Source organism: Choristoneura fumiferana, chromosome 9, assembly GCF_025370935.1.
Source record: "Choristoneura fumiferana chromosome 9, NRCan_CFum_1, whole genome shotgun sequence".
Lineage (NCBI taxonomy): Eukaryota > Metazoa > Arthropoda > Insecta > Lepidoptera > Tortricidae > Choristoneura > Choristoneura fumiferana.
The window spans coordinates 5,588,322-5,611,812 of record NC_133480.1 but is presented as its reverse complement, the minus strand read 5'-3'; the positions used below and the strand labels follow the sequence as shown (position 1 = coordinate 5,611,812).

Here is a 23,491-nt window from a genome sequence, read left to right as displayed (position 1 = left end):
TGTTTCGGAACAGCCTGTATGTAGATACATAATAAAATATTTTTATTTTTATACTCATCTAATCTCCTCCACTCGGGATTCTGCTCATTGTCCATAGAGTAGAGACACGTTGTAGAGAGCTGCGATGATGACTTGTACAAAAACTAAACAAGGACTCATTAAAACCTATTTTAATTAATAGGCTAAAGAACGAAGGGATTGTAGCAGAGATCCGTCGCAAAGTACAAGCGCAGCCGACCGCCGTGTACCACATACCGCAAGCGTTGAAATACCTGGTCACTACTGAAACTCTACTGAACGATGCGCCTGAGGTACGTTCATAATCCTACTGAGTGAGTGAGTGAGTGAATGAAATTTGGTATGTAGATAGCTGGTTTTTATTCCGATATTCCCACGGGTTAGGGATAGAATCTCTAAATAACAACCGCTGGGCTTAGTCATGAAATTTGGTATGTAGGTAGCAGGACGTCTGGAATAACACATATGCTACTTTTTGTCCCAATGTTCCCACGGGATAGGGATAAAATCTCGAAATAACAACCGCTGGGTTTAAAGTCACGAAATTAGGCATGGGTGATTTAATTTAACGTCAAATAAAACCACGCTGTAATTTTAGGGAATTCCCACGAACATTTAATAAAATCCCGAAATTTCAATTCAACTGCTGTATCTAATGATTTACTCGTGCGAAGCCGCGGGTAAACGCTAGTACACAATAAATATTACAAACATAATGAGATACAAAAATTGGTCTAGCAGTTCTTTTGGCTAAACAGTAAAATTTAAAAGTGTAATTTTAAGAACAACTATTACAACTTTTGAATTTATAACAGGTGAATCACTATAGCTAATAGCATAAGTACGTATTTAATAGACATAATCTTATCACTATTGATTTAAATTATACCAAATAAGACGATCGATATAGTTTTTCATGACACTCCACTAATTACCACAACTTATCCCAACAGCTAGTCCACATGGTGACATGGGCCCGGATATCTCCCGTGGAAGCGCTCGCGTACTTCAGCCGTCAGTATCCACCGCACCCGCTGTCCGCGCAAGCCGCTGTGAACGCGCTGACGTCATACCCTTCTTCTGCCGTCCTGCTCTATATACCACAGTTGGTACAAGCCCTTAGACATGACACGGTGAGTACAAATCACAGTTAGTACACTCCATAGGGAGCGACATGGCGTGATACGACAGTTAGTTTGGATGCACCCGCTGTTTGCGCAAGCTGCTGTGAACGCGTGATGTTATACCTCTCCTCCGCCTTCCTACGTATACAGGGTGGAAGAAATTGTTGGGCCCTGGAAGGAAACTGCCTTAAATCCTTTAATTAGCATAAACATTATTTTATTTTTATAAAGAAACAAAAGTTCATTCAAATATTTTCTTAAATTCGCTTGTATCCATGTAAAAATCCAAAGAAAAAAAAACATTATCCTCCTGGATCGCCCGGACTTGAGGACATAATTTTTTTTGAACTTGACTTGATTGACGTTCGGTTCAGATTGTGAAAACAGAAATTTTACGCCGGGACTCAAGAGGAATAGATAAGATAGTAGGTATTATTGTTAAAGATAAAATGTATTTCTTAAATATTTGGTCTTTGAAATAAAAAAATGTGAAACGTTCGGAAATGTGGGACGTTCTTTATGGATAGCCCGTAAGACGACTTGTTTAATTTACATATGCAATTCCAGATGGGTTACGTAGCGGAGCTGATCAAGTCTCTAGCGAAGAATTCGCAAGTGGTCGCACATCAGCTGATCTGGAACATGCACACAAACATGTACACGGATGAGGAGATGCTACACAAAGACAGTGAGTTGAGTGTACCTGCTAAAACGGTGCGATCAAAAATAGTAGATTGTGAACATAGGGACTAAAAGAAGCCATAATGACACGAGATGTTTAGCCACCCGAGCAGAGCGAAGGTGACTATAGTTCGAGTGGCATTATGGTTGTTTTTTCTTTTCTTTTATTGTTTATGAAGTAACTTGCATATTTAGCCAACATTTTCAAAATTGAAGAGTATTTTAAAACTTATTGGACTATGTATAATAAAACGAATTAATGAAAAATATAAAAATGAAAAAAAAAATCTTATTGATGTGTCCTAATAATCCTTAATATAATTGAATAGATTAATATTCGTAATCATTAATTGTGTTTCACGAAATTAAATAGTATTTTTGTTTTTTATATTTTTGCACAGTTGTCATTTTGAGGTTATTTCCACGCCTAAAAATCCTCCATTCACAAACAACCGCGTTGGCTGTTTAGGGGTTTCCAACGTTAATTTAAAAAAGTAACTTTTCTCAAAAATGTCCGTTAAAGTTGACATTATTCTTTACATATCAGAAGGTGAAGTGCATAGTTTATGGTCAGCGAAAAATTAAAAAGTTAAAAAGGTTGCAGGCGCGGTAGCTCGACAATAATGAATTAGCGCGCCTGCAATCAGTCACATTTTTTTTTGTTTTAAGTTAAATAGGCCTTGGAAATGTTGGTACAAGTCGTATACAGCCAAGTCTAATGGCCAGTATCTGATATTTTGTGGGAACTCTGGACTTTTTATATTGGGTCTGAAATAGCTTGTGGTGTTTTCGGTAGAAAAATACACCTGCAGTTTATTTTTAATGAAAAAAGGCGGGAAAGCATAAGAAAAATATTGGAATAAAATTAAATTTTATAATATATTTTGAGAAAAAGTTTATTCTATTTCAGAATTATTAACCATTTTTGAGAAAAGCTTTATATTAGTCTCGGCTGGAATAGCAATTGCTGGCTTCGTATTAGTTAAACGGACTCGCAAGCTCGTCCGTTTAATACTCATACTCAGCCAGCAATTGCCTACTTCCAGGCCACGACAATAATCTACTATTAATCCATAGAAAATAAAAAGGGCTTTAGTCCCGATATTCAGAGACTAAATTAACATTTTAAGAGCATGAGAAGTGAAAAAGAATTTTGTTCTTCGACTTTACTTCTTCGGTTTACCGTATTCCAGATTCTTCGCTCGATTTTTTTTTCTTTAATGTTGAATATTTTGCAAACGAATCACTGTATCGAAGAATCTTCTTTACATTCTCTTCATGACTTTAAAGGAACTGTTGAACGATACCCCACACTATTGGGTTAGACGAGGAAAAAATTGCCCCCACTTTACGTCTTGAGGAAGGTAACCTAAAAAAAAATATTCCTACATTTTATTTTACCATTTTGTCGTCATAATTGCTAAATATTATCCATGCAAAATACAGCTTTCTAGCACTAATTGTGTCTAAGCTAACCCGCGGATAGACAGACATGGCGAAACTATAAGGGTTCCGTTTTTGCCAATTTGGCTACGGAACCCTAAAACTGTTACTGACAAAGACTTTCTTTTCAGCTGCCCTATTCGATACCCTCGAATCGCTGACAAAGAGTATAGTGGATACCCTATCTGGACCCGCCAAGGCGTTCTACGAGCGAGAATTCGACTTCTTCAGCCAAATCACGAACATCAGCGGAATCATCCGACCTTATCCGAAAGGGGCCGATCGGAAGCGAGCGTGCCTCGAGGCTTTGAAGAATATAAAGGTAAAATATTTCGCACAAAATGATCGAAAACAGTATCAACCAAAAATAAAACACCATTTTTAGACCTACGTCTAATTTCTGAAAGGCCTAAATCAAAATCCCACTAATATTATAAATGCGAAAGTTTGTACGTCTGTTTGTTACTGCATCACGTCTAAACCACTGAACCGATTTAGTAACGGCTAGTGTACTGTATTATTTTGAGTTGATGTTCTTTCAATCTTGATTTTAGACGAGCTAATAACTATTTAGTGCGTTCCCTAGAATATTGAAAATATAAACTGAAACAGATGCACATAAAAACCAGAAAAAGTGAACAGCGCTGGGAATCGAACCCAGGTCCTCAGCATTCCGTGCTGCGTGCTATACCGCTACACCACAGACAGACAGGAGTACAGACACAAATTTCTCCTATGCACCACATATCTCAGCTTGTTTGTTTCTTATTTAGTCACTTAAGCAGCGACACTAGCGACATCTATTCTATGCTTTAGCCCTCATCGAGAAACTTTCAACACTCCATTGGAACTAACCGCTCACCCGGACAAGAGATGTCACAATCAAATTAAAATTGGTTTTTGGAGTCTTTTTGTCTTTGTGTAATTTGGAGTTGAAATAATAAATACAAAAAGACTCAAAAAACCAATCTTAATTCCCTAGAATAATCGTGTAAAAGTTCGTAGCAATGTTTGGTTCTATGCTTGGCTCTGTAGTTCAACAGTGGTAGTTTAGTTCGACAAATAAAAACTGCGAATGCTCCATTTTCTGTTACAATAATTACAATACAAAGAATACAACTGAATGTTCTAAGTTATGTGCACCTTAAGAAACACGTAAATTAATGGACTTCTCACTTATATTTTCCTTGAATTAGGGATCGTTAACATCTCGGACCACTATCCAATATAACTTATGTAAATCGACGATCACGGTTTACATAAATACATTTGACTTCACAGGTACAGCCGGGCTGTTATTTGCCTTCGAATCCTGATTCGATGGTGCTGGACATTGATTACAAGAGCGGTGAGTTTTATTCTATACTGGGTGTATCTGCCCTCTTCTCTCTTCTTCTTATTTAATAATGTCTTGTCGGTGTGGCCGACTCGAAGTCGAAGCTGCCTCCTTAACCTCCTTATACATCATGGCGGCTACCTTCTCCTTTTGTATAGTCAATCAAGGCCGACCCTCTTTTTCGCTTCCCTTCCACTTTTCCTTCTTATTAAGATGTCGGAATAATGAGCTACTTTTAATCTGCAACTTTTTTAAAATATGACCAGTTCATTTTTTTATACGGATTAAATGTATGCAATAAATTGACAGCACATTGATAAATTTTATTAGAGATGTCAAATGAATATCAAAAATTATTTAAAAGTCCTCGCACAGTCGTGTTCATAAACCTGTGATCAAGAATTGGATCAAAAATATCTGAACACGACTCTATTGTTAACGGCGTAGAGTGTGTTCAGATATTTTTGATCAAATTTTTGCTCACTAGTTTATGATCTCTAACACTGCCATGTCTGATGTGATGTGAACCCGCGGCTTTAACCAGATCATCCGTCCATCTCGTTGGTGGACGTCCTACGCTGCGCTTGCCGATCCGCGGTCTCCATTCGAGAACTTTACGATCTCAACGACCATCTGTTCTCTGTGCTATATGGCCTACCCATTGCCACTTCAACGAGCAAATTCTCTTGGCTATGTCGGTGACCCTCGTTCTTCGTTAGATGTTTATATTGTGAATTTTTTATAGGTACGCCTATGCAGAGTGCGGCGAAAGCGCCCTATCTCGCTCGTTTTAGGGTGCGGAAGTATGGCATCGCGGAGATGGAAGCTGTCGCCATGGCCGTCGCTACTGGGGAGGATCCGCCCACCGTAAGTCTAACATCATCATGCCAGCCTTTAGTTTAATACGTCCCACTGCTGAATACAGACCTCCTCTCAGAATCAGTAGGACTCGGGCCGTAGTTCCTGCGCGGGTTAAGTGCGGATTGGAAACTAAAACTTTATCTTAAAAAAAAGCATCAACTTGCCGAAAAGATTTAGGTATAAAAATTTTTTTTCCGGCCCGGCAATTGGAGGGTTTATTGAACGAGGAATAAAACTCATACCAATTATCTTTTTGGCAGGAGGAAGGTAAAGACCGCTTCACATCTATGGTGGCGGAAACCTGGCAAGCGGCCATCTTTAAAGTGGGCGACGATGTCAGACAGGACATGTTGGCGCTACAAGTGATATCGCTCTTCAAGAACGTGTTCCAACAAGTCGGCTTGGACTTGTATTTGTTCCCGTATAAGGTTGTTGCCACGGCGCCTGGGGTAAGTCTAATTTTATTTAAAAGTTTGAACCGGGGTGTACAGTCAAGGGCAAAGATATCGACACGGCCAAAGTTGCATAAATATGTATACGCGACTCTATGCACTTAACATTTAGGCCGTGTATACATATCTTTGCAACTTTGGCCGTGTCGATATCTTTGCCCTTGACTGTACAGTGACCAGCATTAATATCTGCCACAGCGGCGCGTGCAAAAATATCTGACACGTCCTTCCGGTCCTAGAAATAGAGTCGTATCAGATATTTATGCACGCTTGTTGTGTCTGATATTGGTGCTGGTGATTTGGTAAATCCAAGTCTAAAATGGTAATCCTGTAGAACTCCATAGGTGTGGTTAGACTTGTTTTATAAGTTTATAACAATTCTCAACAATTGATGGATTCAGGAAAATAGAGTTATGTATGACAAACAATGAATAACATATACATATACTCATATTTATTTCTATAAGCAAACAATGACAAGCATCACATTATGATTTTCAGCAATTTTGCGACTCGGTATGGCCAATGCATAATTTATTTATTTATTTCAGTGCGGAGTGATAGAATGTGTTCCGAACGCTAAGTCAAGAGATCAACTAGGCCGACAGACCGACATAGGAATGTACGAGTATTTCATCAAAAAGTATGGCGACGAGAGCACTAGAGAATTTCAGGTATGATTCCTGCATATTATTTAATCTTTGTTGATAATGTAGGAACAAAAAAAATCTCATTAAAAAAAAATAAGATACTATTTACCTACATGCCAATGGGGAATGGATGAAAATTTTAGAAACGCTTGAAACTTTTTTTATCGATAGGAATAACCTTTCTAATTAAGTAGCATCAATAAATTAAAAAAATGAAAGAGTTTTCTTTACCGCCAAATTACGATAGTCCGGTCGGTTACTGGTTGTTCCATGATCGAGAATAAAAAATATTAAAAAATAATTTGTGTCTGACTCGATCGTTTTGACAGATGACACTCTTTACCGGCTCGGATAATACCGACACGGAAATACCGACACGGAAATACCGACCCTGTTTTTCATCTACACACCCATAGAAGCTCATGCTAGTTTCTATGAGCGTGTACATGAAAAACAGGGTAGGTATTTCCATTTCATTTCATTAGCACTGTTTATAAAGACCGATTTTTACCATGTCTAAACCAAAAGAAATTATTTCATTTCATTGCAGAAGCTATGTGTTTATCAGGGTGTCTCTGACTTTAAATTGAAGGTTCGATTCTACTCGCATTACTAAGTTACTTTTGTTTTAACTTTAAAATAACTTGAATTTAGATAATTTATGGATCCTCAAAGTTTAATCGTTAAATCAGCGTATCGGACATGGCGGAGTTATCGCTATCTCTTGGTAGCCTTCAAACAATTTTTAAACATTATTTGCCATCTCTAAGATAGACATTTATCAATGTACTGTCAATTTGGTATTGTATTGCATATAAGTAATTGAAAATTAATTCTGGCCAGGAATATAAAAAACCTGACGCGAGGGCAGCACTTCTACATTTTATACTGCAACATTCTTTACACTTACTGTAGCATACCTACCAGTCATATTGACGAGGGTGTCGGTGATGTTATTCAAATGATTATTTTCCTTCCAAGGCTATGTATAATCTTCGGCATTTTAACGTACAAAAACACAAAATAACAATTTAAAATACCACGCGCAAACAACGTTAAACTTTGACCGCAATAGACAGATGACATTTAAATTTAGTGTTACCATTGCAAGAAATTAGTTCTATTGGTTTTCCGCAATATGGCGAGGTTTTTTAAAATTCTGGTCAGCCTTTACATTTAATCTGAATGGAAGAAAAAATTACCAGTGGCCATCTTTTTAATAAGTTGCAGAAAAAAATTAGCTCAGTTATGAGAGTAGAATCGAAATTTAGATTTAAAGCCCCAGGTTCAGAGACGCCCTGTATGTGCAGAAGCTATATGTATATGTTTCTTTTGAGCAGGCTGCAAGGCGTTGCTTCGTAACATCAATGGCTGCATACAGCGTGATTGGGTTCCTGCTGCAAATCAAAGACCGGCATAATGGGAATATTATGCTTGACACCGACGGACATATCATCCACATAGGTTAGTGGTCACACGTATTGTATATGTTCAACAACGTGTTACTAAATAACCCGTGTAGGGTGAATGAAGCGCCAGGAAGACAGTTCAGAAGGTTTATTCAGGAAAACTTACAAAACAGGTTTAGGGCTTACTTTACTTAAATAACCTAGCTAAAGTATAGACATACAACTGTGAGTTTATGGAATGGACAGCAGAGGCCGTCTCACCCCGTACCCACTTGTTGGTTTTACTTGAGGATAGCAGAGGCCGTCTCTCAAGCTAGACCACTAGCTGAATGATGCACTCTCGTCCGCGCAGCGCCTTTTATCAGTTCCGAATGCAGCCTTCGTAGGCGCTCGGGTGTATCGGGCCGCCGAGCGAGATAGGTTACTGTGCGAGCGGGAAAGTATTCGAGCCCGCGCGCATGTTGTACAGATGTCTTAGTTTATGGTTCTACATTCTCCCCCTCTGGTACTCGTTGACGTCCCGTAAGAGTACCAGTACCAGGAACTGGAACGAGTTGCTGTTTCTTCGGCCGTCCCCGTCGTCTAATAGGTAGGACAGGCTCTGGATTCTTATCATCTCGTTTTGTAAATCGAGTTATAGCAGATGTGTGATATTTTCCAATGGGTTTCTTAGGTTCGTTTACATTAGCAATTTCGTAGATTGAACTTCCCATTTTATTTATGATTACGTATGGACCATCTTCACGGGGTGCGAGTTTAGCAGAAAATCCACTTTCTGTCACTGTGTAATTGCGTTCAGCTGGAGTAAATAGCCTACTAGCATATTCAATAGGATGTTCTTTCTCTCCCTCCCCCTGCACTAAAGCTGCTCCAATGGCGTAACTGCTGGCATCCGTTTTGTTTGTTGTCGAATGAAAGGGAAATCGACTTAATAGCTCTTCAAACTGTTCAGGAGTATATTGAATCGCCATCTGATGTGTTTCTTCTTGGCTATCTTCTTGCTTAAGTTCTTTTGATTTACGTCTAGTCATTTACGTTATTTACGTTGGGCGCCAGATTGTAGGGTGGCGTCTAGTAATTTACGTTATTTACGTTGGGCGCCAGATTGTAGGGTGGCGTCTAGTAATTTACGTTATTTACGTTGGGCGCCAGATTGTAGGGTGAATGAAGCGCCAGGAAGACAGTTCAGAAGGTTTATTCAGGAAAACTTACAAAACAGGTTTAGGGCTTACTTTACTTAAATAACCTAGCTAAAGTATAGACATACAACTGTGAGTTTATGGAATGGACAGCAGAGGCCGTCTCACCCCGTACCCACTTGTTGGTTTTACTTGAGGATAGCAGAGGCCGTCTCTCAAGCTAGACCACTAGCTGAATGATGCACTCTCGTCCGCGCAGCGCCTTTTATCAGTTCCGAATGCAGCCTTCGTAGGCGCTCGGGTGTATCGGGCCGCCGAGCGAGATAGGTTACTGTGCGAGCGGGAAAGTATTCGAGCCCGCGCGCATGTTGTACAGATGTCTTAGTTTATGGTTCTACACCCGTAAAAAATATAGTAAAATAGTAAAGCGAGAAATATTAACAACCCTATACTAGAGTCCAGTATTGGGCGAACCAACTTGACAGTTGCACACAAATGTTGCCACAGTTTCACCAGTGCTGTAATACGGATATTAAAATAAAACTTAACATGAAATAATAATAGAATAAATCAATGGAAAAACATCGGTAGGGACGCCGTTCGCCATTTTGTTTTCATCTAATCTAATCTATCGACATATTCCTATGACTTTTTTTTAGCTATGTCTGGTAACATTTTCAGCTGTCAATCTAGTTCGCCTAATTCTGGACTCGAGTATAGTCTAAGCCAGGGATGGGGAAACTGCGGCCCGCGGGCCATCTCCGGCTCGCGAAGGCTTGAAATCCGGCCCGCGACCATCAAACAAAAATCAAGATAAGATTTCGTATTGTTACAAAATTTCATTATCATTGGCAATAGCCAAATTAGTGTTTCAGAAAGTACATATCAATATTTTTATTTCAGTAAAAAATGCAACGAAGCCGTGGTGGCCTAGTGGTTTGACCTATCGCCTCTCAAACAGAGGGTCGTGGGTTCAAACCCCGGCTCGCACCTCTGAGTTTTTCCAAATTCATGTGCGGAATTACATTTGAAATTTACCACGAGCTTTGCGGTGAAGGAAAACATCGTGAGGAAACCTGCACAAACCTGCGAAGCAATTCAATGGTGCGTGTGAAGTTCCCAATTCGCACTGGGCCCGCGTGGGGACTATAGCCCAAGCCCTCTTGTTCTGAGAGGAGGCCTGTGCCCAGCAGTGGGACGTATATAGGCTGGGATGATGATGAAAAAATGCAACAACTTGGCCCGCCATATATTTCGTTAGTATACATATATTGGCACGCGAAGAAAAAAGTTTCCCCATCCCTGGTCTAAGCTGACAATTTTCTAAGTTAGCGTAAAAAAAATATACGACCGTAAATACCGCAAAAACATATATTTCGACACTCAAGGGAATCAAAATTTGTAGGGTGTTTTCCGTTAACCTAGAGTCCTAGAACTATGAAATTTGGACTGGATATTCATGAACACGACTCGCACTTGGTCGGTTGTTGGTGTTTAATATAAATGGCATATGTCCAGATTTCGGCTTCATGTTTGAGTCGTCACCGGGCGGCAACCTCGGCTTCGAGCCGGACATCAAGCTGACAGACGAGATGGTGATGGTAATGGGTGGCAAGATGGAGGCGCCGCCCTTCCGGTGGTTCTGCGAGCTTTGCGTGCAGGCGTTCCTCGCTGTCAGGTAAATGTCAAGGCATCTTTATTTTATATTCCCTTGTTACTTGGAGATAATTGGTTACCTGTGAAGATTTTTTTTCTAACTAGTTATATCTAAGATTTTTTTCCGTACAGATGCTAATTGTTGCTTAACTTTAAAAAATAAATAAACTACTGTTCGCCTATTTTATAACTTTTCCTTTTCACAGCAGGTTAGATTGAAAAGATCCCTTTTAGGGATAAGTTCGCCTTTGTACTTTTTAGATTTGTTACTAACCAGATAATTTCCGTATACTTTATGCCCTTGTTTTATAAAGCACTATTACTTCTAGGCCATACCAGGACGCTATAATATCCATGGTGTCGCTTATGCTTGACACCGGACTGCCCTGCTTCCGCGGGCAGACTATCCGTCTCCTTCGCTCCCGCTTCGCGCCCAATTCGACGGAGAAAGAGGCAGCTGCATTCATGTTGTCGGTCATACGAAACTCGTTCCTCAACTTCAGGACTAGGACGTATGACATGATACAGTATTATCAAAACCAGATACCGTATTAATGTGAGTATAGAATTACTGCATAACTACCGCAAACTTAGGGTAAATCATCAATTACCGGCCACCTTAAACTAAAAATGAATTCTATTTATAGGAGGCCAGAATTCATTTTAGCATAAGGTGGCCAGTAATTGACACCAAAATCTAATATTATTGCATCAAGAATAAAATGCGTTTAAAATCAATTATTTTCAACTAACAATGGATAAATGGAACATTATAGGCATTTACCAAGCATCTTCCATTTAGGACTGGAGGAAGAATATTTCTGTTTGTATGTGTATATTTTATATAACAATTTACTTTTAATTTCAGATATATTTTGGTGAGAAGGCAGAACGTCGGTGTAGTGTTTATTTGTACTTAAGTATAAAATCTTTGATGGTGTCTTATTGTATGGTGAACCAATGTTATCTAATCTTTATGGAAAATATATAAAAAGTTTATTGTATGAATCCAAATACGTGCAGGTCATTGCCTATAACAGATCGTCTATATCGCAAAGTCCCTCTGGTTTTGATGGCGTTTGAAACTTACTTGCGTACTTTATATATTCTGTGAGTTACGTTCATACGGTGATGCATGTATGCAACTTAACAATCTTTCTAAATGATTGTAAAGCGGGATTCACATTCGTGCGCTGTTCTCTTGCATACAGGTTGTTTTTAGATTGTTGCGGAATGTTTCAGTTATTTCAGTATATTTTTGTAGGAAAATGACTGATGCATTGTAATTTTTGTATTTGTGCAATACACGGATACTTTCATGCAATCCATTCGTGTTAGCTCTTGTTAATCGACCTGTTAGGCATAGTTTAAGTATTCACTCCTGTAATGCAATAACACATTTAAGCAATAAAAATAGCTTCATGGCTCTACAGCCATTTAGAAGCCACGGGTATTGTACACAAACAACCTGTCTTTAGAAATAACTATACATACTTATGTATAAACAGTACACAAGTATGAATCCCGCTTAATAGGACCCTGCCGAAAGTAATCCAAGAGATTGTTAGAATAACTAGCGAGATTATTTATTTTTCTTATAGAAGTGAACAAATAATTATTCGAATATGCGATATGTATTATATTTGTGTCGTTAAATTCATGTTTTGGCATCATGTGGTTTTTCTCTGTGAAGGTAAATTTGTTTGATTATTTTAGATTTCGCTTGCCTGTATTTTCAACGAAAGTTATTTAAATTCAATATTTAGCAGATCCACGTGGTGCTGGAATATTATAAATGTACCTAATACTTGTTAAATGTAACTCTAATTAATTTTAGTTGATATCCACTATTTCTTCAACTGTGGCTGTGCCCTTAGCAGTGATTGCGTCTCTTTCGTTTTTTACTATGATCGAAAATCAAACACCAAAACAAAGTGAAATTCAAGTGTAACTTGTCTTTTGTTGTTGATGGAAACCAATGCAGAGGCTAACTTTTCTGACGCTCGCGATCGCAATGAAATGACAGATTTCGCATACAAAAACTGTCATTTGATTGCGATCGCGAGCGACAGAAACTTTAGGCAATAAGCCTCCAGGTTTCTGTCTACATATTTCTATCAATCAGTTATCTTTAGCATTATTTACTATTAAAATGTACATAAATTCATCAGAATTCTTACTGAAATTTTCCTTCTCGTGGACATCAATTAAAATTTACTAACTGAATAGGGGCTGTGCTATTGTTTTCAAATGAAATAATAATTTTATGAGGTTAAATGTTAATGTATGATTATGATTAACTATGTTATAGAATATTTTTGTGAACATTCCTCTAATCACAATTATCTTGTTGGAATAAAGTGTGGTATGGTGAAAATGTGGCTTTTATTTTTCAATACTACTCTTAATCATTGCAGTACTCCTAATTGAATCTCATCATCATCGTCCCAGCCAATACAGGGTGGCTCATTTAGATCGGGCAGTATGGGAAAGTCTGAAACTATAAGACATACAATATCTGTTCTTATAAAACATTTCTATTTGGATATCGGTAGTGTAGATCATTAGCAATAAATGTTTCTATGAAACATGGTATCTAGAAAAATTAAAATACATTGTACTTATTTCATATTCTATAATGATAGTAAGTTTTATTTTTCAAAATGTCCGGGTTCGATTCCTGAGCTGAATAAAAGTTTTTTTATAATGTATGAATGCAGTTTTTCTGGTTACTAAAATCGATGACATGGTTCCTAAGAACAGATCTTCATATGTCTTATAGTTTCAGACTGTCCCATGCTGAACGATCTAAATAAGCCATCCTGTATACGTCCCACTGCTGGGCATAGGCCTCCTTTCAGAATGAGGGCTTGAGCCGTAGTTCCACGCAGACCTAGTGCGGAATCTATTTCATAATTATTAATTGAAACAAGTCAGAGAAAGGGTAGCTGTCAAAAGGCATGCAATTCAAAAGTACAGTCGATCAAACATTCATGTACCAGGGTGGAACCTTTTAATAATAAATTTCACTATTATTTCCTTGACAAAACTATAGGATGTCAACATGACTTTAGTAACACAAAGGTTCCTACACCTAGAAGTTAATAAAATAAAGACATTTATCATTCGTAATTCATGTAATATAGAAGCATACAGATACAAGTTGACAAACTCTTTGGACATTATAATGGGTTTATTTTATTCCACTACTTTTGAAGATATTTATTTTTCCATGACTTGCAAATAGAAATCAACAAATGCGACTTACACCATAGGTACTTATACTCTTTGACTTACACTTACGCACACTGGCCTGTGCGAATGTGTGGTATTCACGCAAAGAATTCGAAAGTTTTAATTCTGGTCAAGGATAAAAAAAAACAGATTGCCAGAAAACAATATAATCACCAAAAAACAATTTCTTCTAAAAAAAAATATAACAATATATTTGAATTTATGTACTGGCAATTTTGCCATAGTAAAATTAAGTAATCCTGCTATCGTTCAAAGACCGCATTAATTAAAAATACTACCAGATCATGAAAATTGTAAAACCATATAAATTTTTAAGGTTGATAATTGATTATTTGGTGGCCAGTTACTTTGAAAACAAGCATGTTAAAATTTTCGTGATTGTTTAATATTTTTAAGTCAACTTTAATTAGTTTGATCGTATTTCCATAAAGTAGAATCAAAACTATACATTAAGAGTTTCTAATTTTGGTGATCATTTCTAATTTTGTTAGTAAATCTGATTTTATCTCATTTTAATTTAAATACAAGCCATTTTAATGAAGTAAAGATACAACATACATTTTATTATTAAAACTCTAAAATTCATGCATCTTGATATGATACCTAACTAAAATACTTATACTACTATTATATAAAAGTTATCATAGAAACTCATTCATCAAAATTCCATGCTATAACTTTCAAGGAATGACAAATAATATTCTATTTTCTTTATACACTTTTTAATTTTATCCCCATCTATTTTTGGTAAATGTTCTATTCCATGTTCAGGAAATTTCTTGGAAAACACCTTTTCTGTACTTGTCTTATCTTCACTTGGTTTTGTTTTTGCCAGTGATTTGGCATCACTTAGAATTTTGTGGAGGTCTGAAAGTGCCGATTTGCAGTAGTAGAGACGATTCTCTTTGCTGGGTCCTTCTAATATGAGGTATGTATCATGTTTCATTATATCTAGACTATGTTTGTCTGTTTCAATGAGTTCACTCTGTAAAAAATATTGACTAAAATTAACAACATACATAATTTTGTAATCAATTATATATATCATGTGTAAATACAGATACAAAAATGTGAGGGTTATCAGTATACAGTTAGTTATACACTGGCATTGATTCTTATTCAAATGCTTTAATGTTTTTATTGATAAAAAACTTTTGCTTACATGTAAACACTTTTGGGCCACAGACTCTACAGCGATTTCAAGGTCCTCAAAGTTGGCATTGGCATCAAGATTGGCACAAATGTTCAAGAAGTAAACTATCCATTCTGGAGGCTCCACATCTCCATTGAAATACCTCATCACAAATGCGTAGGATGCCAAAACATTAGTTATGTTGAATGTTATTACTGGTGAAGGTTTCACTGTCTGAAAACATGTTTCAAAGATATCCACTTGACAGTCCGACAATACCATGGTATCCAAAACCAAAATGCTTCAAACCGTCCCTGGATACTTTAGTGTAGTAAAGTTTAACCTTGATTTTGTGAATAAATCATAAACTACATGCTATTGTTTTATAATAGTATTTGAATGAGTAAACATTAATGTACATCTCAGTATTTCACTTTATTCAAAACCATGTAGTTAAAAAATTGTGGACACACAGCATGTTTTGTTAGTTGATAAAAAACCCAGACGGTTTAAGGCATATTGGTTGCACGCTTCCGGACTGTCAAGTGGATATAAGTCTTTAACATACTAATATTAAGCTCTTTGTATTTGTCTGTCTGTTACCTTTCTCTCTTAAACTGAAAGACAGTGGAAAGGGCATAGGGGCATATTATCAAGATTTCCCATGGGATAGTGATGTCTCTGCAGACAGAGTTGCGTGCAACAACTAGTATCAAATCAGCAGTCAGAATAACTGCTGAATGAAGAGAATAAGAAGTTCAAAATTCTCTATTGATAATCCAATTTAAACACATTGATATAACTTCCGAAATAACATAACTGGTCTTGGTAATCAAGTTATCTTTATATCAGAAGCCGTAGATCATAAGTTTGACCCAAATTAAAAGTAAAGATAAAACTGTAAATGGCAAAGTGAAACAGTAAAACTACAATACTTACAGTCAAGGAAGCCATTCCTGGCACTTTCTTCAAAACAGGACATTTCTGCAACATCATCTCCTCTTTACCAACTTCTTCCACCTTTTTCAGACTCTTTTTGTACATCCACCAAGGTTCCCACTGCGGCAAAATCGCCCCAACATCTCCTTCATTTAGTAGAGCCTCAAAACCATTACGTTCATCTTCAGTTAAAACTCCCCATAACGCATCAGGGTCATTCAGATTTAGATTTTTAATCCGCTCATCGATAGCTATATCATCATCATCATCAGAGTCTAAATGAAATAATTCTTCGTCTTCCTCGTTTTCTATGTCTTGCTCATGCATTCGCTTTAGTATCTCGATCATTTTGCGCTGAGATTCCTCGTCTGCATTACTTGAAACGAGTTCTTCGGTAACACACTCTCTGTAAAAGTTTTCCGAACATTCCTGATGGGTTTCGGATTTATAGCAGTCTAAAGAACAGTAGTAGACTTCGCAGCGAGGACAGCAGTATTTACTCGGGTTATCTTTGCACCTAGAACGAAAAGCTTTGAAGTTTATGCGAAAAAATATAAGAAAATACGGTTTAAATTTAAAAATCATAAATCGTTTATTTTTTTTATCAGTATGTAGGTACTTACAAGCCGCATATCTTCGAGTCTTTATCATTTGAAAGTTCGTCAGACATTGTACCGTTGAGATTTCTTCGTATTTAAGACGCGAACACTTGAAATACCGGGAATTGGAAAGCGGGTAAATAGACGAAAGCAAAAGAAAATGCACAAACTTGGCATAAACGTACAGAACTACTAGTTCAACTTCAAATTGAATTGAATTGTCAAAGTCAAGTCAAAAGTTGAATCAGCTGTTGTAGTTTTTTTAGGTAAGCGTAGTGAAGTAAGGTAATGGCATTTCGTCGATACTACTATAATTTCAATGAAAATAAAAAGTTCTATATTTTAATAAAAAATAATTATTATTTTATTTCATTATAAAAAAATATTTTCTTCACTATAATTTACTTACACACTCACTATAATAAACTTTAATCAAGCCCTAGCCTATATCTTTACGTGTCTTTACTAATAAAAAAATACGAAGGGCTGTTCTTTCTTCATGCAGGCATTCTTTGTACCTAATAGCTGTTTCCGCGACTTCGTCAGTAAAGAATTATTTTATTGCACATCGATACAGTTAGTCCTTTCATAAGGTTAATTTTGAATACTATTTAACGAGAACCAACTTTTTAGTTTTCATTAATTCATTGCAAGAGTCATGTATTTTATGTTACAAAAAAAGCCCATTTAATAGTAAAATAGAATACTTTGTTTTTAAGAAAAAAATCGTTCAGATTGCGCGTTATTGAGCTCAAAAAGCTTAATGCGTTTTAATAAAAGTCTCGAACATTTCTCTACAAAATGACATATCAACTGTCAAAATCAGGTGGTTGACACCGGACGCAGGAAATTTCAGGAATGTTTGTAAACAAAAAAGTAATTGCTTGATTTAACTTTACGGTTAAAATGAAATATTGAAATACAAATAGTAAAATGGCTGAGCCAGAACTCATTGAAGATTTCTTTGGCGTTTATTTGTTGTACAATATAAACCCCAAATACAAGGGTCGTACTTACATCGGGTACACAAGAGATCCAAATAGAAGATTAATGCAGCATAATAGAGGGACATGGGCTGGAGGCGCGCATAGAACTAGCAATAAAGGGCCATGGTAAGAGTTAGCAATTAGTATTTTTCAAACTGCAGTTTTGTATAACGGTCCTAAACTAAGTTGTTCACCACATATATTGACTTTTCAATGCCAATTTTGTATACGTAAAAAAAAACAAGTTATAGTGCAAAAAGATCCTGCCGTAAAGCAGCAGTGCTCTCACTGTTGTATTTCGACGTGGAAGCCGCCGGTGAAATTACTGGTACTTGACGTATCTCATCTTAGGCGTCTAGGTTCTGCAATACCCCTGGTGGTGATGTTTATGAGCGGTGGTGATCTCTTACCATCAGGAGACCCACTTGCTCGTTTACCATCCAGTCAAATAAAAAAAAAAGATCTTAACAAACCCTGTCCCCTTCTAACCTTCTCTTGGTTTCTTTTCTTGGTTTTTATAGCCTGTCCCTTTTATTATTATTTGTTCTAGGAAAATGGTGATGATTGTTCATGGCTTTCCAAACAACATTTCTGCTCTCAGAGTAAGTAATTTCTTCAATATTGTTAACCTTTACATTCATAACTTAAACATCTTTTTCCCAACCACACAACACTTATTACAGAATGCAAATACCTATACTTTGTTCACTTTCCTCTCTGCAAAAAATAAGCTATATAGAATCATTAGGTTTTCTATTTAAAAAACTGACTAGTAATTAATCTCTGTTTCTCACTGGGATCGGCCTAATCATTCTGGTTGTGAATAAAAGCCCTAAATCAATCTATAAAAACAAATCAAAGTGGGTGTTGGTGTTAAATTTGAGTTTTGATTTAGATTTGATTTCGGTATTAACACATTCGCTGCCGCATTCAGTGTAGCGTGTAGCAGCGTTTTTCCGCTTTGCAGTTTGCAGTTAATCTACTGAAACTATGGCTGAAAAGGAAACTGATACACTTTAAGACTATTCTAACAAATTCAAATTCAAACATGGTTAGCTTACATTGTTTTGTCTTGGAGTTCCGGTGTCTAGTGTCTAGCCTGGTTCCGTTCCAACATCAGATGAGCTTGATGGTACTATATTATTATTATTGTATTATCAGCTGAACTATGCATAATTGCCAAGTTTCCTTTCAATAAAACAATAAGAAGTGGGTGAAAATCAAGTTGAAAGATAAACTAAAGCAACTCCTATCATGATTATACTTATGAGGCTGACATGATCACCTGGAGTGTTCAAAGCCTCAACAAAAATAAGAATAAGTTTTTTCGTTAAAAAAAAAATTTGAATACAAGCTTTTTTGCAGGCTGTACTTCTTGTAGACTGTACTTGCATTGTCATCCAAACTACATTTCCATATTAATTTTATAGTCAATGCCATTAACCGTTGAGGACTTATGTCCTGCAGAGACGATCCTGGCTCGAACACCAGGATTTCACTACCAGATTATTGCATTTTCACTAGATTTACATAAGTATGCTAAATTTGAAGTCAATCTGACCATTGGAAGAGAGTCAAATCCAACTTGCAAGATTTGACCCACACATGCATAGATACAACATACAATGCAAGTTAAATAAAAGCTTGTAAAAAAAAACTATCATTGGGGCTTTGCATTCCCAAATTATTTAATATTTTATTCACAGTTTGAATGGGCCTGGCAGAACCCCGCTAAAACAACCAGACTACAACACCTAAACTTGAAGCGGGTCCCGAGGAAAGAGACAGAGTTTAGGTTCCAACTTCGAGTGTTGAGTCAGATGCTTCGTGTTGGGCCTTGGTGTCGCCTTCCTCTGCTAATCAGATGGCTAGAGAAAGATTTCTTTGAAGAGTTTCCCGTAAGTGCTTACAAATAAATAAATCAAATAGCTTCAATGCTTAATATCTTTAATTTTTATTTATTTTATTTTTACTATTTTGCTTTTCGCTATTTTACTAATACTATAAATGCAAAAGTAACTTGTCAATTTATCTTTTTACCTGTCTGTCTGACCGTCTGTCTGTTACCTCTTCATGCTTAAACCGCTGAACCTATTTGTATAAGTCTACCCTATGTCCTTCCTTGTCCTTTTCAGCTCTTAAACTATCTCCGTACGAAATAGCTGTGGCCCGTTACTTTTCTGTGAACAAATCATTCATCGCGCGCCCACGATAACTGCATTTATCTGGGATAAAAATGATCCTATATCCTTTTCAGGTTCTTTAAATATTATCTTCATACAAAATACGAGAACAATTGGTTGAGTGTTTAAACATGAAAGTTTAAAAAAAAAATTAACAAAGATACTATCGCATTAATAATAATTAATAAGGACGTTGGATGGAGGTGGGTTGGGTTATGGTACTTATTATTAAGGAATGATTTTTTTTTACATTTACAGCCTGAAAGAGAACCTCCAAGCCACATGAAAATATGCCATGGACCTGTTAAAAGTAGGAACTTGAAAAAAGTCAAGAAAAATACTGACCTACCTCACACGGAGTGCTTAATATGTTCTGGATACATCACAAGTGCAGAATCCAAATTGACATGTTTAAATTCAGACTGCGAGCTAATATCCCATATAACATGTTTAGCCAAACTGTTTCTAGAACCTTCTGAATTTGTCCCTCTAGAAGGTCTTTGTCCGTTTTGTGGGACCAACCTAAAATGGGGTGACTTGATCAGAAAAATTAAGGGATGCTCTGAAGTACCCAGGGGTGATGCGATGAGTCAGGATGACGATGAGGGTGATGACGAGGACGTTTTGTCGCAGGATAGAGGCTTTGTTGATAATAATTCTGTGTGGTTGCAAGAATTTGATGATTTATGACAGGAACTATGTGTTGCCCGCGACTTTCTGCGAAGAATTCGTTTATCGCTATCCCGCGGGAACTACTTATGCAATTTTCTGGGATAAAAACTACCTTACCTCCATGTTCATCTAAATTGGTTCAGCTCAGTTAATCTTGCATCAGGGAAAGTGTAACTTTCTATAGAAATCACACTTATTCCTACTACGCGGGAATTATCCAATGTCGCGTAGGAATTTGCGGCGCGGGCAAAAGCTAATTTGTAAAAAAAAACCTTCGGGCAGTGTCGGGTAAGAATAAGTATCTAAAGTATGGTTTTGGAAGTAAGGATACCTACTCGTTTAATTTGTTAAAGCTTGATCATTTCAGCATGAATGACATATGTGTTTGGAAAACGAGTCAAAGGACTAAGATTTTAAGAACATTATTTACAACACTTTACATATTATGTACATATTGAAACAATGAAATGTAAAAAAAACTTGTTTCAATTATAATACCAGCCTCCTTCCAATATAAAGAAAGAACGCCGGTTTACTGATTGCTTCATCGTTATCATATCAGCTATAGGAGTCAACTGTTGGATCTAGGCCTCCCCCATAGATCTCCAGTTGCTTCGGTTGCATCCACCGTGAACCCGCGGCTTTAACCGGGTCGTCCGTCCATCTCATTGTTGGGCGTAATACTGTCTGCTTGAAGGCACAAAAAGCTGAAATGGTCAGAAGCAAAAATGGATGAGCGGTTGCGGTGATCAAAACGATTAGGTACCTAACTACACAACCTCTTTTTAGGGTTCCGTAGTCAACTAGGAACCCTTATAGTTTCGCGATGTCTGTCCGTCTGTCTGTCTGTTCGCGGCTAAGCTCAGAGACTGTTAGTACTATAAAATCTATGTTTTGGCATGAATATAATATCAGTCACACCAGCATTTTTAGGGTACCTCCCATAGACGTGTAAAGTGGGGGTGAAACTAATCCTACCTATAGGCGTATAGATCTAAAACCATTGTTGGGTGGAAAAATTTGTCAGGATGGTAGTAAATATATCAAATTTACAAGGAAAATTATAACGGCTAAGATTACTTGAGTATTTGTAGTTTAAGAGTAAATAGCAGCCTAAGGTATAAAATATACCAAAATTTAGAAAATTCCGTACCTAGTTACACAATAAGTACGAAATCCTTAGAAAAATATTATTCTTGATTTTTTCGTATTGGCTACGGACGGAACCCTATCATGGGCGTGTCCGACACGCTCTTGGCCGATTTTTAGTTATTATTACTAACCTTTGCTGGGGTTAACTGTAGATCATTTAAAACCCTTATGCTTTTCTGCTGCTGACTGTACCTGTGCTTCATCGAAGCGCTTAGCCATTTAATCATTTACATAGTTCGCGAAGTATAGTAATTTAACTGTTAACGAATGATAGTATAGCAACAAAACGCTAACAGGTAAAACCACAAAAAACGCATATCTACAATTCATTATTTTCATATCAAGGTCAGTGGCGCACGCGCACCATTACAAACGTCAGTCGAGACAAGTATGCCCCATGCATTTTACTTTCATTTGCTGGATACTTGAGCAAGCTTATACAATTAACAATTTAAGCATGCTTTCGCTGTCTATAGATACGTACTTACCTACGTATTAGAGATGGGCCGAATGAGGTTTGAACAGAATTCGAACTTCGGCCGAACATGCGGTATAAATAAGAAATTCGGCTGAATTTGGGCTGAAATTCGGTTCAATAACCTGCCCCTAGTAAATTTTAAATATGAGTAGATAGATAAGAAGAGATTGTTAGATTGTTAAAGACACACTTTTAATACTTAATTAAATTAAAAATACTTACTTACTTAATGTTTGTCAATGTTTAGCGTGTGAAAATTGTGAACTAAAATAGTTTTTTTTTTTCAATTAAGTTTACGAATTATAATCAAGATGTTTATTAAAATAATAAGTACCTACTTACTAAGTTTATTTAATTTTTATTGCATATTTTACCTACTGATAGGAATGACAGACATGCTTTCTATTAATTCCAGCCGAAATAGCACAAGAGGTTATTTTTTTCTAGTGCCAAATGTTCGGCTCAAGCTGCCGAAATTCGGTTAAACCGGGCCATCCCTAATACTTACGTTTATTAACCTCCTCACGCCTTTTTAAGGCCCACATAATCTTAAAATTTTATTGCCTTTTTAACGACCACAAAATAGTTTGCAATTGGTTATGGGCAGTCATAGATAATTTCAAGCTGACTTTTTGGTACTCGTGTGTCAATAAAATTTTTATTGCAGTTCTATCTTTCCGTAGCCCTTTGGGAATTTTGAATTATCTATGTAGGACAACTTCCCGCGGTCGTCGAAGACGCTGTAGTGTACTTACCTACTACCTATAGCACAATACACACGTATATTGTGCCTATAGGTAGCCCAGGTGCGATAATTCTATGCACAAGGTATTTTTTTTACTAATCAGCTTCTCGCTGGTAACTCTGTATGCCTCAGTTATAATAATACTATTATTAAATATATTGACCCGGATAACTCACGTCTTAAATCGAGTTTAGCTTGACATGTTTCGGGCTAATCCGTAGCCCTTCGTCTTCGGAGCAACGCGACTCAGCGGCTGCTGCAACACGCGCACTGCGCGCCGCCGCTCAGCTCGGGCGACTACCCGACGAAACTGACACCCGCACACAACCACCCGCGTTTTCATTACACCATTGATTTGTGTCGCAGGTTTGTGCACGTTTCTTTCACTGCAAAGCTCGTGGTAAAATTCTAATGTATTTACCTAGTCATGAATTGAGAAAAATTGGAGGTGCTAGCCTGGATTTGAGCTCGCGATCCTCTGCTTGAGAGGACATTAGTCAAGTACCGTCACTAAGATAAGTAAGCTACTACCGCTATGACTACTAAATAAATAAATACCATTGGAATATTGACTGAAGTTC

At 37.1% G+C, this 23,491-nt stretch overlaps 3 protein-coding genes across 3 annotated transcripts in view; 2 read left to right on the top strand and 1 right to left on the bottom strand.

The window, feature by feature from the left end:
• Positions 1-13,146, top strand: part of Pi4KIIIalpha (phosphatidylinositol 4-kinase III alpha) — a gene marked incomplete in the record, with an annotated part of 92,318 nt that extends 79,172 nt beyond the window's left edge. Inside the window, 12 exon segments of the mRNA XM_074092027.1 lie at positions 182-311; positions 972-1,151; positions 1,710-1,830; positions 3,398-3,588; positions 4,548-4,614; positions 5,348-5,469; positions 5,724-5,912; positions 6,467-6,589; positions 7,906-8,029; positions 10,632-10,791; positions 11,099-11,325; positions 11,638-13,146. Of these exon segments, the coding sequence (XP_073948128.1) occupies positions 182-311; positions 972-1,151; positions 1,710-1,830; positions 3,398-3,588; positions 4,548-4,614; positions 5,348-5,469; positions 5,724-5,912; positions 6,467-6,589; positions 7,906-8,029; positions 10,632-10,791; positions 11,099-11,324 (1,633 nt within the window).
• A 741-nt stretch (positions 13,147-13,887) lies between these two features.
• Positions 13,888-16,912, bottom strand: LOC141430795 (zinc finger HIT domain-containing protein 2). The gene is made up of 4 exons (XM_074091650.1): positions 16,719-16,912; positions 16,096-16,612; positions 15,187-15,390; positions 13,888-15,009 (listed from the first exon to the last, which is right to left on the bottom strand). Exons 1-4 carry the CDS (start codon positions 16,763-16,765, stop codon positions 14,683-14,685), a joined length of 1,095 nt encoding a protein of 364 aa, XP_073947751.1. The 5' UTR covers positions 16,766-16,912; the 3' UTR covers positions 13,888-14,682.
• A 624-nt stretch (positions 16,913-17,536) lies between these two features.
• On the top strand, positions 17,537-21,492 carry slx1 (structure-specific endonuclease subunit SLX1). The gene is made up of 4 exons (XM_074091649.1): positions 17,537-17,806; positions 18,231-18,282; positions 19,387-19,578; positions 20,122-21,492. The coding sequence occupies exons 1-4, from the start codon at positions 17,628-17,630 to the stop codon at positions 20,551-20,553; spliced, it is 855 nt and encodes a 284-aa protein (XP_073947750.1). The 5' UTR covers positions 17,537-17,627; the 3' UTR covers positions 20,554-21,492.
• The last annotated feature ends 1,999 nt before the right edge of the window (positions 21,493-23,491 follow it).

Excerpts from the sequence above, each read along its gene's own strand:
- LOC141430795 (XM_074091650.1), bottom strand. The coding sequence starts at position 16,765 with ATGTCTGACGAACTTTCAAATGATAAAGACTCGAAGATATGCGGCTT. Across the intron at positions 16,613-16,718 it reads GACTCGAAGATATGCGGCTT|GTGCAAAGATAACCCGAGTA; the intron begins GTAAGTACCTAC and ends TTTTCGTTCTAG. Across the intron at positions 15,391-16,095 it reads CAGGAATGGCTTCCTTGACT|ACAGTGAAACCTTCACCAGT; the intron begins GTAAGTATTGTA and ends ACATGTTTTCAG.
- slx1 (XM_074091649.1), top strand. The coding sequence starts at position 17,628 with ATGGCTGAGCCAGAACTCATTGAAGATTTCTTTGGCGTTTATTTGTTG. Across the intron at positions 18,283-19,386 it reads ACAACATTTCTGCTCTCAGA|TTTGAATGGGCCTGGCAGAA; the intron begins GTAAGTAATTTC and ends TTTTATTCACAG. Across the intron at positions 19,579-20,121 it reads ATTTCTTTGAAGAGTTTCCC|CCTGAAAGAGAACCTCCAAG; the intron begins GTAAGTGCTTAC and ends TTACATTTACAG.